Source organism: Thamnophis sirtalis, unplaced genomic scaffold (genome assembly GCF_051295495.1).
Source record: "Thamnophis sirtalis isolate CommonGarterSnake01/CBP01778 unplaced genomic scaffold, rThaSir2_p1.2 scaffold_9, whole genome shotgun sequence".
In the NCBI taxonomy this organism is placed as follows: Eukaryota; Metazoa; Chordata; class Lepidosauria; order Squamata; family Natricidae; genus Thamnophis; species Thamnophis sirtalis.
The window spans coordinates 15,872,990-15,888,004 of NW_028261389.1; the positions used below are offsets into that span (position 1 = coordinate 15,872,990).

The 15,015-nt window shown below is 37.9% G+C and overlaps 1 protein-coding gene across 10 annotated transcripts in view; it reads right to left on the minus strand.

Annotated features, from left to right (window-relative positions):
- Nucleotides 1-3,607: 3,607 nt before the first annotated feature.
- The window catches only part of LOC106550126 (ELKS/Rab6-interacting/CAST family member 1), a 150,347-nt gene continuing 138,939 nt past the window's right edge, over nt 3,608-15,015 (minus strand). For 7 of the 10 annotated variants that reach the window (XM_014067925.2, XM_014067924.2, XM_087722909.1 and 4 more), the window contains 2 exons: nt 10,732-10,920; nt 3,608-5,148 (listed from right to left, as the gene is read on the minus strand). In XM_014067925.2, the coding sequence (XP_013923400.2) occupies nt 5,011-5,148; nt 10,732-10,920 (327 nt within the window). In that variant the 3' untranslated portion in view covers nt 3,608-5,010. Of the gene's footprint in view, nt 5,149-10,731; nt 10,921-15,015 lie in introns of those variants that run through there. The other 3 variants (XM_087722907.1, XM_014067933.2, XM_014067931.2) reach the window with 1 other exon arrangement.

Below are 15,015 nucleotides of genomic sequence, written 5' to 3' on the forward strand. Positions count from 1 at the left end.
AGCTTCCATACATCCCTCCAATTTAAATTTGCACAACTAAAAAAAAAACCTAGGAAACTTGAAAACAACAACTGCAGGACTAATTTATTTTTCTCATGTAAAGGGACTCCATATATATTACCATAGTGATATAGTGAGGAAATCAAGGGTTAATGATGTTCCTATGAAGGCCACACTGGTCTGGTCTTCTTCAAGTCTGACAAAGGCAACTAAAAGGTAACTAAATCATCGCTTTCCTTAGACCAGAGTTTCCCAATCTTGCCAATTTTAAGGACTTTCCAGAATTCCCCAACCAGCTGTCCTAAAAAGGAACAAGATTGGGAACTGCCTAAGGTAACTGTAAAAGGAGGAGTTCACAACTTTGCTTAGTCATATTTGAATTCCTTTGGACAATACATTTAGTGTTTATATTTTTAAAGTACAACTTTTCAATTTCTACTCTACCTTTTTAAATTTTATTTTAAAATCAGACAATAGACACACGGTCAGTAACTGCCCCACCAGCCAGAGGATCACACAGACAGTAAAATTGACAAGCAGAGAACAAAACAGAAAAAATATTTTTTTTAAAAAAAAAACCCAAAAAACACCAACCCTGAAAGATTTAAGAATACCAATGATGATAGGGTTACAGCACTCACCACACGCACTGGGGGGAAAAAAAATCAGTATTCTTATGTTTACGCTTTTGACACGAAAAAGTTCGGAAATGCTTTTTATTCTTCTCGTTTAAAAAAAATGTCGACAAAACAGCCATTTTGTTCAGAAGGTAACAGCTTCCTTTATAAATGGAAAAAAAGTAAAAAATGTCTATTACAAAAACAGCACCGGTTGCACTGATAAAGACTGAGTGTTTGGCAAGAGAAGAGTTTGTCTTGGTAACTTTGGCAGCCCCCAACCAGCCACGACCCAATTTCTCTGCTCGGTCACCTTTCTCCAGAGGAGAATGATATGCAGCAATCTGCTTTCCCTTCTTTTGCTGAAGTTAGTGCCTCTCGGATTCCAACAACTGCGACAAACTGTATTCTATTTCCATTGGATAAGGTCACTCCAGGATTCTATGCTATGGCAATCTACTCATTTGAGATTAGAAGTTTATTTTATGTTCAGATACAGAAATTTTCCTGACAGATTAGAATTGATAGATAAAACAGATGTATAATACTACTGATGAAGGTGGATGTGTATATATTTCTATCTTTAACCCACTCCCTCCACATTAAAAAAAATGGTATCTCTTTTGCTGTACTCTTTGTTTCTTTAGCTATTGCAAGTCTTTGGGAGTTCCCAGATAGTCCTTGGCATTCCTACATAAAAACAAGGGCCAAAAATAGTTGTCGTAACAAATCATGAAAAAAGAAAGGTGTTTTACATTGACATGCCTGTTTTTTTTATAACTGCATAATTCTGAAGCTGAAGTTCTCTTTTCCTCTTTAAAAATGTTTGAAACCTGGTTTTGATGAAATTAGAGTGAAAACCTGGATCACTAAACAATCCAACGAGGCTGGCACAAGAAAGTACCTTAATCTTTCAAGAAGCTCTTATTATGTTCAAATTCTCTCTGTGTAGCATCTTTGGAGATCATGGAACATATTTCATCAACAGAAAATCAGCTTTTCAGAGCTTAAAAGAAAAGGAAAACAATTCTCAAAACAGACATGCCTGGTTACCCAATAAAATCTATATTCACATTGCTAATCTAAACAAAAATTCATGTAAAACTGAAGCAAGTAGCAAGGCACATAAAAAAAGAATGCTTTTGAGGAAAAACTTTTCTGGGTATATTTTCTGGATGCAAAAAGTTTGGTCTGACTTGTAGCAGACCATAAAGATATCAAAACTGAGAAAAGCTGCGACTGTTCCATGAAATATCAGATTACCAGACATGGGTCTGAGCATTTCATTTTGTCTTCCAATGCAGCCAATGTTGTGTAAATCTACAAGAGTGTTAACCATCTTCTACTTTATGGTCAAAAGGAAATAAGAATGCTCTTCCAGAATTACTTGTAACTTTACAATCTCTAGAACAGAGGTTGTATTCTGCCGTTTTGGGCGAACACCGCGGTAGTGGTGGTGGCGGGAGGCTCCTCTCACCCGCCCAGATGTCATCAGGGATGCTCTGCGCATGCGCAGCGGTGCTGTGCGCTCCCGGTTCCGAACCGGTAGCAAAGATAGCATTTCATGCCTGCTCCAGAGAGGTCGGCATTGGAATGTCCAGAATTCCCAGATGACATGACCAACTGGAATAAAGAATTCATGGCTAACACCTTGTGTTTAAGACCTACAGTTCCTCCAGATGTGAGGACAGGTCCTCTTTCCAAATGGCATCAAGATTACCTGCAATATTTTACTGCTGTTAGATCGTTGTTGGCAGATAACAACTTGTGTGTGCATTTTTCTCTCTCCCAAGTTTTTATTGAAGGCTTAGATCCATTCTTAAAATGTAAGAGGATCCACTGTAGAGGGAAAAGATTTTACACAAGAAGGAAAAGAAGAGCAATATGGGAGCTCCAGTCCACATCTGTGGTAAGAATGACAAGGGTTCCACAGCTGCAATACTAATAAGAGTAATTTAACAAATTTCTCCCCCCCTTCCCCAGAATGTGGTGAATGGAATGCAAACAATAGCACCTATCACTGTTTCTTTGCAGTGGGACCTTTAAGAAATTCTCAGAATATTATATATATATATATATATATATATATATATATATATATATATATATATATATATATATATATATATATATATATATATATATATATATATATATATATATATATATATATATATATATATATATATATATATATATATATATATATATATATATATATATATATATATATATATATATATATATATATATATATATATATATATATATATTGTAACAGATCCTGTTTTGCCTTAGTGTAGCCACATGTAGGGGAATAGTTAAATGCTGAAGAAGCATTAACATAAACAGGGCAATAAGCACATGAGAATGTAGGAACAACCACAAACTATCTTCTCCATTTTTCAGAAAAAATTCCCCCTTCAAACAAAACAAAACAAAAAGCTATCAAGGAGAATCTCAGCTAAGTTTACAAGCAGAAGTCATTTCAACCAGAGATAAGGAAATTCCAGAGCTTTTCCTACAGAGGATGGATTATTTTACAGCAGGGAACAAGGGCAGTTGAAGACCCAACCATATAACTCCATAGGATAAGCACTGGTGGCAAATGTTAGGCCTGAAGGCTGAGATGGTTTTATAGGCAGCATTAAATTCCTACAGGGAGTAATTAGGGATGAAGGAGGAAAACCTGAAAGGAAGCTTTCAAAGCAGCAGGTCCTACCAAAATATGCCTTTCAAGCAATAGGGCCAAAGATGTGGCTTTGATATGACACATGGGTGAATAGTATGTGTAGTTGCTGTCTATATGCCTTCCGGTGAAAGCAATTGCCAACTTAAGATCACTCAGGTCTCTTCTCTTTTATGTCAAAAAGCATTAACTAGAGGCTCTAGTTGCCTTAAAGCTATCATTACAGATCTCTAAAACCATGGAGGTGCTAACTAAGAGCATTAGGAACCTTTCATTAGGAAACCCATAGGAAGAAAGACTGTTTATAATTCAAAACCAAGCTTATTTATGCCCCAATCCGTTTTCGGAAGCATCTACAAGACAACATGAACCTGAATTTGCCCAACTGCATTCTTTCAAAATTGATTGTGTGACCTGGCTTTCCAGATCTGAACATAGGCATGTCCTGGGTAGAGATGAGGCAGTGGGGGGAAAAGGGGACCTTAGGGATGAAGAATGAAATATATAACATCCAGAAAGAAAGAAAGACATCTTTAAGAGTAAGACTCTATCTCACTACAATATATCTATATTGTAGATATTGCATTCTTTGTCAAAGAAGGAACATATTTATGCTCTAAAGCAAGGGTGTCAAACTCATGGCCTGCGGGCTGGATGCGTCACATGCTGGCCCCGCCTGGTTTAACGAAGGGGGACGGCCCAAGTTTGACACCCCTGCTCTAAAGGTTCCTCATGACCCCGAAGCTTGAAATAAGGAAATTACTTTAACGAAGGTAGGAATATAGCAAAACCAAAGTTTGTTCCAGTGAATATTTTCAAGAATAAATTATGCATAGAACTAGTAGCGCCCTTAGTCAAAATGTGCTTTCATTATTAATATAATTCAAATGAATATTCAGATTCCTAATTAGGCTGTGAATTGCAATATGTTAACCTAAGACCACATAGAGAAGCTATTCTGTTCTCTCAATCACTGATGGAGGCTCTGGAACATGTGGATATGACGCAACTCCCCAAGAACCTAGAAAACAGATAAAATGAGAGAAGTGGGGGAAAAGGGGCACAGTTCAATCAAAAATGCAACAATAGTGTTATAGTAAAGTTGACTAAAATACCAAGAAAACGAGCTGAGAAACCAGCCACCAGGTTTCGTAGCTCATTGGGTAAACAAAAGTGAGGCTCACAATAAGCAGAACAATAAGGAAAACACGGGAACGTATCCCATAACAGAATGCATCACGAAGAATGGGGGATACTTCCCACCTCTCCATTAGGATCAATCCTCTTGTAGAGACATAAGCAGCAAACCTAGCTAAACGGATGTTGGCCAATTGTAAGACACTATTAGAGGACATCGAATTCCCCACAGGCCAAAGATTTTCATTACTTGGAAAGTAAAACAAAAGGCGAGTGCCTCGTCACACTTTCTAGTCTTGGCAATTTTCAGAGTGGACACAACCCAGAGCCAACGGGAAAGTAACTGTGCGGCAGATATTCCGATGGAGAAAGGCAGTAAGAAGATGAATGCAGGCATTATCGACTGGAGGAATTACCAGTTTGTGTTCATTTGTTTATAAAAAGGTGCACCAAGAGTGTTTCCTCCCCCTCCCCTTTTCGTATGCTTTATTATTCTCATGACTCCTTGTGAACTGGGAGGGCCTGACCCCATGGCAGGCTGCTGTGGAGAAGCAGCACTGGCTTCAGTCAGGATGATTCCTCAAGTGCATTGACAACTTGCTCCAGGATGTCTGGGCAGTGATCGGCTATCTGCTGGAGAATGGCATTCGCAAACTCTTGTAGCTCTGCGCTGTCCTTCTCGGCCTTTTCCAGCTCGTTGTGAAGCTGCAAGGAAAGAAAAGAAAAAGAAAACTTTCAGTCCCTGCTGCCGGCTTCATTAAACGGCCAAATCAAGATTCAATTTTCTCTCTAAGAGTTGTTTAAAAAAAAGGCCTTTGCCATGTTATTTGCAGGCAATCGTATAATCTGAATATACTGTATTTTTCGGATTATAAGATGCACCTTTTTCCCTCAAAAAAAGAGGGTGAAAATCTGGGTTTGTCTTATACATTGAATATTGCATTTTTGCCTCCCAAAGCCCTGCCCCTTAACAAAAATGGCCATGCAGAGCCTGTAGAAGGCTTTCAGAGAGCTCTGGGGAGGGCAGAAATGAGTGAAAAATAGGCTGCTTTTTGCTCAATTTTGCCCCCCAGCCCCTAGGAGTACTCTATAAGTCTCCTTAATGCTATGCATGCAATTTTTTTGACAAAAAACAGACCATTTTTTTTCTCATTTTTGGGGGCCCCCACCCCCCAGAAACATTCTGCAAGCCCCCTAGAGGCTATTCATGCTTTTTTGTGGGGAAAATGGGCCCGTTTTTGCGAAAAACAGGTCATTTTGGGGAAGTTTGCAGAGTGCAAAAACCTTTTTTTAAATTTGCCTCTTCAAAACCTTAGTATGTCTTATACTCCAGTGCGTCTTATACTCCGAAAAATACGGTATACTGCAGTGCCTTGATCCATTAGATACAGGTAGTTTTCAATTCGCTACAGTTCGCCTAGTTCAACGTTGCAACGGCATTTTAAAAAAGTGACTTATGACTGTTTTTCATACTTACGACCGAAGCAGCATTACCATCATCATGTGATCAAAATTCAGACACTTGCCAACTGACATATATTTATGATGGTTGCAGTGTCCTGGGGTCATGTGTTCACTCTTGTGACCTTCTGACAAGCAAAGTCAATGGGGAAGCCTGATTCACTTAACAACCATATTACTAACTTAGTAACTGCCATGATAACAACTGTGGCAAGAAAGGTCGTAAAATGTACTTAAAACAGTGTTAATAAATATGAACCAAATATAATTCTAAATGTATAATCTTATTATGGCATTCATAAATATTTTGTAGTGATACTATATTGAAAAACTGGCACAGTTAAAGTAAAGCCAAGCTACATGGAGGTACCACAGTATTTTATGAAAGGCACCTATGATTTTGACCAATTTTAAGTTATGGCTGATGAAAATATGGCATCGCCAGTGAAGACTCTCAGTGAATCTGGAGTACTAGGAACTGGCAGAAAAAGCTGGTTATTTAGACACTTTTTAGTTTGGATTCAAATCTAGATTTAGCACAAAAATAGACTTGGTCACTGAATTTTTGCAGCAAAATTAGATATAACTGATATTCCAGAATGGCTTTTAATGTAACAATTTATCACATTCACAGGACTACCAGTCTCTAATGGACTCTAATGGCAAATTATAAATATATAACATTAATAAAAGGACAAAACTTGTGTGTGTGTGTGTGTGTGTGTGTGTGTGTGTGTGTGGTTCCGTCTGTGTGTGTGTATTTACTTAACCCTTTGGGACCTGTCTTGGAGATCCTGTAAAATTCTATGTCATCTTCCATATTATTTAATATCTGTATGAAGCCATCAGGAAGGACTGTTTACAGGTTTGGATTTTGGAGTCAATTGTTACTGGAAGCTCTAGGTTGACTTCTAAAGTCTTTGGCTGTCTCCAGATGGTAAAGGTAAGGTATTAGAGAATGAAATTGAACTTGTCCTATCCCAAGACTAAGCTTGCTAAATCCAGCACTGAATACTGAGCAGTCATATAAGTGGACATGCTTTTAATCAACTTAAAACCCACTGATATTGACTATTTCTTGCTAATCTACATGGGAATAATTTACCCTGAATAGAAAAGATACAAAATTATAATGGACTTTTAAGAACTATGAAAATTGCTAAAAACCTAGTTCATGGAAGACAACCAGTACAGGGAAAAAATAATAATACAAGCGAACGATGGGCTATCCAAATGATGTCAACTGGAGATATTTGGCTTCTGGGAACATGGTCTGAATTTTCTGGGTGGACTGCTGGCACAAGATGGGTTGCATGTCACAGGAACTGGTAAAAACGCTTTTGTGCAAACTTGATTTTGGCCAAGTTTGATTAAGAAGGCTTTGGACTCTTGCAGACACAGAGCCCTGACATATAGATTTCAGATAAATATGGACACATTGAGAAAGAAAGAGAGGTATTGTTTTAATGAGGCCTATTAATGAAAACGTTGTCCATGGGGTCACAATGGATCAGACACAACTTTGCGACTAACAACAACAATTAATGAAAAAAAAAATAGAACCCTGGCTTATTACATTCACAGCCTTCACTGTTGATACTTTAATGTTCAACATAAGAAAGTAAACAAAATGGAACTGATCTGCTGATATAGAAAGCAAATATGATTTAAAAGGTGTGACAGAGTACTGATTTGGAATAATAGATTCCTATGTCTTTATCTGTTACACATTTGTATAGGGATTATAATATGATTATCTATATGCTTAAATGTTCTGCTTTATGTTACTGGCTAACAGATGTTTTGATTTATTCAAGTAACTGAAGAATACAGTTATCTCGACGCCAGGAAGAAGTATTATTTCATGAATTCTGAGGTAGTAGCAGCTGACATTACTTGAGAAAGGGTGGGTTTTAATAAGGAACCAACTATGGATATACATTGGGGAATAAACCTTTCTGGCTACAAAATGCTTTATTTGTAAGAAAAGTGAAAATAGACATGTATCTGAAATTTACTCTATGTAAGAGATCGTGTTTCAAGTTCTGTGTTCTTCAGATACTCTTTTTTTTCTAATATTATACATCTGTATGTTCTTATTATTTATACTGTCAGGATTTGGACATAGCATTGTGGATTTTTTTAGGCGGGTGGGGGGGGTGAGTTAAAAGAATTAAAATAGAATACCAGAGAAATTTACATTTGTAGCAAAAGACTACTGATGTATTCTTTGTCAAAAGTTGGGAAAAAAGAATATTTTTCCAGGTAAATATATTTTAGATTTTTTTCCCCTGATGAACAGGGTAAACTTTTGCCCTTTTCTTTCCATTTTTATTATTGTTATGATTATTATTTTTAAAATTATATACTAATACTAATATCTGGGTTTTTTCTATTAGTTTGGGAGTAATAGCTACAAAGCATAAAAACCTCCTTACACTAAAGTATACAAAAGGAATTCTGATAAGGTGATGTTTATGCTGACTAACTGATCATAGCAACTCCTGTAAATATCAGATTGACAAATTTAACTGGGGGGGGGGACGGGACGGACTAAGTCAAGAATGATACAGAAGCTCAAGTTTGAGGCTCAAGATGGTGGAAGATTTGTTTCACAAAGAAAAGGATTTAAATTCAGTTACTAAAAAGAGTCATGCTAAAGCACGAAGAGAAAGATATTTGAGATACAAACAGTTAATAATAGAAAATCCAGCAGCATTAGGTATATAATATGGTAAAAGAAAGATTCAATATAATTACGTGCTTGGAAGTCACAAAAGTTTTTTCTAAACTTTTATTAAAAAAAGTTTTTTTTATATAAACTGGTTATATATGTATACTCAAATATGCATGATAGAGAAACAAGCAGTTCTTTAGTTTAATGTATCGGTTAAAGCGCTGGACTAGAAAATGGAAGACAGTCACAGAAAGAGAGTTGGGTGACTTTGGGCTATTCCTTCTCTTTCAGTCTAACTCATCCCAGAGGATTGTTGTCCTGGGGAAAATAGGACTACTACAAAGCCTCTGATAGGACTTGATATCTTGCATGCATTTATGTATTTATTAGATTTCTATTCCACCTTTATTTTGTACAGGACTATATAATGTTTTCTTGAGCTGTACAAATAAAGGTTGGATAGAAATCAAATGAATAGATAAATGCATGTAAGAATACCCTGAAAAGATACCAAGTCCTATCAGAAGCTTTGTTGCAATAAGTAAAAGAAACAAGAAAATGGGGTGAAATAGACTTTCCACATCATTAGTTATCTAGCAGTTATAAGGAGAATGAAGAAATATAACTGAAACATAAAGCTTGTATCAGCACAATAAATGTGCACATGTATTTTTAGGATCCATATCCATTCTTCAAGACCCAAACAAGTGGTTTACTCTTGCAAAATTGTTTTAGCCATACAATATTTTTTCAACGAAAGACTCCAGATTTAATACTTATCTGTCAACCTCTTGATATATATTGTGTTTTATTCTGTTTTGAGTTCATGACATTTTGCTGAAGTTTCACTTAGATATTTTTATAAAAAAAACAAAAACCCTTGAAAGCAAAGCTTTTCATATGCAGAATAAGAAAAACATTATCTAGAATAAAAATAGGAATAATGATTTGTTGTAATTTTCAGTCTGACTTACAAGGATATTTCAGATTTATAAAGAGAATATTTTTTTTTTTGCTGAAATACAGCAGTAGCATATTTCTAGATCACCTACAAATCCCTTTTATATAGATCCAATACAAACACACTGAAGATTCTATTCCAGGTTAATTCAAGGGCAGATTTGCTCATTTATACTTTCAGCACCAGAAATGTTTGGAACCCATTTTATAAAAGGGTATACTTTAGCCTTGTTTGGATATAATGATTAATAGCTCAGTAATATACGAACAAGTCTCAGGCTTTTAAGCTATCTTACTCTCCATAAACTGGGGTGAATAGTAATTAGGGCGGGCCTGGGAAAAATTTAATTGGGTCTTTGGGCATGTCTAGGGCAATGTGACATAGATCAGCTAGGAAGTTGTGTAGTAAAGTAATTTTACACTCAGGATAAAATGTCCTCACAACATTTTTCTTTTTAATAGATATTATTTTATTTATTCTAATATGGGTTAAGCTGACCGTACTGAATTGGGGGGGATTTTCTATCCATTCTGCTGAAAGAAACATGGAATTCTATCCTTGAATCCTGCACTGACAATATATTTCTGAATTCATATTATTTAAGAATAGCAGATGGCTGTGAAAGTTTGACCATAAGAAAGGCTGAGCGCCAAAGAATTGAGGCCTTTGAACTCTGGTGCTGGAGAAGACTCCTGTGAGTCCCTTGGACTGGAAGGCGATCAAACCAGTCAGTCCTAGAGGAGATCAACCCTGACTGCTCTTTAGAAGGCCAGATCCTGAAGATGAAACTCAAATAGTTTGGCCATCTAATGAGAAGGAAGGACTCACTGGAGAAGAGCCTCATGTTGGGAAACACTGAGGGCAAAAGAAGAAAGGGACGACAGAGAATGAGATGGCTGGATGGAGGTACTGAAGCAGTCGGCGTAAGCTTAAATTGATTCCAGAGGATGGTAGAGGACGGAAGGCCTGGAAGAACGTTGTCCTTGGGGTTGCGATGGGTTGGACACAACTTCACAACTAACAACAACAACAAGAATAGCAGTAACTACATCTTGAAGTACCCTTATTACTCTAAAAAACTGCACACACTTTCATTTAGAAAATAAAACAAATTCAGGCATAACCAAGGAACTGACATAACCTACTTAAACCCAGTTTAAGCATCCCAATGAAAACATCAAATTCTGACCTGCTCCAGAGTCATCTTCTGCAGCTCCTTCTCCCAAGCTGCACGATTCTCATCCAGGTGGTACGATGTGGGAGGAATGAGTCCTCGGAGAATCAGAGGGTCCCGGTCATGGCATAGGGCTGTCAAATGTCCAATATATAACTTCAACTTGCTACGATTCTGATCAAGGTCTAAAAGAGGCTGAATTACCTAAAAGTACAGAAAACAATTCAATCATATCCTGAAACAGAAACAAAGGGGATATTTAATGAAACTTAATGCAAGAAACTGGAGGAAAGCTGAGAGAAACCACTAACTACTGGGTAAGGGAAAGGGTATGTATGGATCCAGTCTCAGAAGACTTGCAGTCAATTTTTTTTAAACTAAAAAATACTTTTAGGAAATTAACATTTCATACAACCACACCACCCTCTCCCCAAAACTACTATACCTTAGAATACCACTTTCAAATGTTTTGAAAGATGCAAGGAGCCACATTTCTTTTTGATCATTACCAATGAAACATTAGGTAAAGGAAAAGGTTCCCCTTGCACATATGTGCTAGTCATTCCCGATTCTAGGGGGTGGTGCATCTCCGTTGCAAAGCCGAAGAGCCAGCGCTGTCCGAAGACGTCTCTGTGGTCATTTGGCTGGCATGACTAAACGTCGAAGGTACACGGAACGCTGTTACCTTCCCACCAAAGATGATCCCTATTTTTCTACTTGCACTGTTACATGCTTTTGAACTGATAGGTTGGCAGAAGCTGGGACAAGTAATGGGAGCTCCCTCTGTTACGCGGCGCTTGGGATTCAAACCGCTGAACTGTCGACCTTTCTGATTGACAAGCCCAGCGTCTTAGCCACTGAGCCATTGCGTCCCTACTTAGAATACCACTTAGAATATCTGCATTTGAAAGATGCAGGGAGCCACATTTCTTTTTGAACATTACCAATGAAACATTAGGCAGTATGAAATGAAATTGCTGACAAATGATCTACAGAATTTCAGCAAAGATGACCAATGGCAAACCTCTGGCTACATCAACGTTGACTGCGAGTAGAACTATGGCTGCACCTGCTGCTTGTCAGCAGGCATAAGGTATCTTTCCAACCATACCCTTTAACCCTAATAATGAATGTGGAAGTGTGATAATCTCTCAGTCAACAGAAACAGGTGCTGGTATTACTTTCAACAGTGTCGATGAATACACAATTGTTCTGGCTCCTTTGCTATGTTTCCAACACTCGGTGAATGGATTAATGGGCGTGCAATAGGAGGAGCTGAAAGCTTTAGATTAGTGGTGTCAAAATCCTTTCCCTGGTAGAACCCTGTTTATAGTACAACATTGGGATTAACATCTTAGCGCTGTATTAAAGAGGCAGCATGGAATAACGCCACAAGGAGCCTAGGTGGAGAATATCAACCGTCTATGGTTACAGAAGAAAAATTAAAACACGAGGGAGCGTTTGAACAGGTCTTCACGGATTAAAACCAGGAAAACAAATACGTTTTTAGTGAGATGATTGACATGCATCTCCCTCCCATGGATTACGTTCTTATTGAGAGCTAAAATATATCAAAAGCACACACTGCGTGCCTGAAAGGGGAACTTTTTGTCTAAGTACTTTCTGCATCTTTCACTTTTGCCTTTGCAGATGGAGAGGAGACTATATTAATAATTGAAAGGAGTTATTTTCCTTATTGCTATCGTCATCTTTATCGCTTGTGGGAAGCCTCCTAAATTGATGAGTATAGTTTACTTTGGAAATGTGCTGAGCCTGCTGCTTTGGAGCCTAGCAGAGCTCTCTGAAGAGTTTGCTTATTTCCCTTGGGACTCATTTGCCTCACCAGTAAGTATGTCTTATCTCTCGACTTCTCCCACATCTAATTTGAGCTGGCCACTTAGCAAGAGCTGCACCACATCCCACAGTGGCAGAGCTTATCTTGAGAGGATACAAAAGCACCTGCCAAATAGACAGGGCTGATGGACCGGGTCACAGGTCCTTGCACCACCTACATGCCTTCTATGCCACCCATCAATGAGGGGGTCCTTCCCAAGAGGCAGGAATATTTTTTCACAGGCTTCCTTACCTTAAAAAAAAAGTGATTCTGCCCTAGCAACATCTCTTCATTTGTCTGTTTTTAAATATTTTTGAACATAGCTTGCCGCTGAATTTCCTAAACTGGCTTCAAAGTAAATTGTAGAAACTGACGATCACGAGATATTATTTAATTAAACGTTTTAAATCTCAATGCTGACAAGAATTTCAACTGTGCTAAGTATTGAAGTTTAATTAACTCCAATAATGTATCTTACAGGATTGTTCTTAGCATAGGTCTCCGATGGTAGCAGGCAGTGGTAGGATTCATTTTTTTTTTACTACTGATTCTGTGGGCGTGGTGTGGCTTGGTGGGCATGGCAAGGGAAGGATACTATAAAATCTCCATTCCCACCCCACTCCAGCGGAAGATTACTGCAAAATCCCATTCCCTCCTGATCAGATGGGACTCAGGAGGCAGAGAATAGATTTGGAGGGGGGGGGGGACAGTCAGAGGTGGTATTTACCAGTTCTCCGAACTATTCAAAATTTCTGCTACCGGTTCTCCAGAATTGGTCAGAACCTGATGAATATGACCTCTGGTTGAAGGATATGTTTCTTTTTTTTATTGTGCTTGCCCTAGTTCTTCCCACAAAGTTCTCAGTGTATGATGTGATGTGTTTTGTTCATTGGCTGGTTTGTCTTACAGCCTGATGTTGATGAAGGCTCAGAGAAAGTAACTAGCCTAAAGTCACCGAGTTGGCTTCCACGTCTAAAGGAAGACTAGAATCTGAGGCCCACATTTCTAATTAGATTCAGGCCCTTGGTACAAGTTTTATATCCCATGATTTTGATAGGCATGCCAAGTTCATAAATCTCTAGAAGCCAACCATCCCAAATAGTAAAATCACCACTAAGGTGACAATTTTGTTTGATTTTCTCATCAACTCGAATTACCAAGGTAAAAATTTATCCTTATGGAACATCTTTCATAAATTATCATTCCCAATGGTAACCTTCTCATAACCAGCTGCTACATCCTACTACGAGGATTTTTCCACTAGTACTTTCCCTTGCCATCCATACCTAATTCTTCTCCTACCTGCCTGCTTTTCTCTGCCACCCAAGTGTTAATTCTTTGACTCTCTGCTCCTCTCCCCTTACTGGCAGCATGAAATGCTGTTTTTATGCGCTAGTTTTTCCTTTTCGTAAAATGTGTGTGAAACTGGCAGTACACTAATACTTATAGGCCATAAGTAGAAAAAAAGGAACAAGAAACAGTGATAATGTGATTTTATACTGTTTGTAAGAAGCCATAAGACCTAGATATCAGCTCTTCTAAGATACAACAGGTAAGGAGTTAAAAAAATTTTCCTAAAAGAAAAATGTTTTATCAACCCTATATAATAAATCCTAGAGTAAATATAGATACCAAAAAGCAACATACAGTATACTACTGTTAAATCCTGATGAATTTAAGCAGTTAAGAAGCAAGAGAACTGATTTCTCTTAAAGTTATTAGTATTCTTTTGAACCAGACATTTCAAGACTCGGGCAAAAGAATGAGAAGATAACAGATGTGGTTTTTGTATAGAAGCAGAAAATATTTTTATGGTAATTTCATTAGTTCTCGGTATTTAGATTTAAACTACAGTCATGTGAAAAATAAAGTACATCCTCTTTGAGTTCTAAAGTTTTACATATCTGGACATAGTAAAAATCATCTGGTCCTTAGCAATTCTTAAAAATAGTTAAATGCAACCTCAGATAAATTAGACCACATGACATATTACACCATGTCATCATCTGTTTTACAAAAAAAAAAATCTCTGCAACATAATAATATAAATAATAATAACCAACAGCACATTGAGAAGTAGAAGAACCCTTCCCCCAGTGTACATTATCAATACTGACTTGCAATGGCAATTGGGACCTGAATTCCCATCACTAACCACCAATGTGATCGTAAAACTTGACTGCATTGTTTAGTGACAGTAATCCTTGCAGTCTCAGGTGCCGTCATTAGCCAAACCCCACAGTCATTATGTGAGGCAACTTCCTGCCAACTTCTCACAACCAAAATCAATGGGGAAGCTGGCAGAAAGTTGCAAGTCTCAGCCAGGCAGGCAGGCAGGTGGTTGCTGAGGGAGAAAGGGAGTACACGGGGGAAGCTCAGGGACGGGATGCAAGGGGATATGTGAGAGCTCTGACACAGGTTGGGGAGGGTGCACAGGTTGGGGTATGAGGAAGGTGTAGGGGATG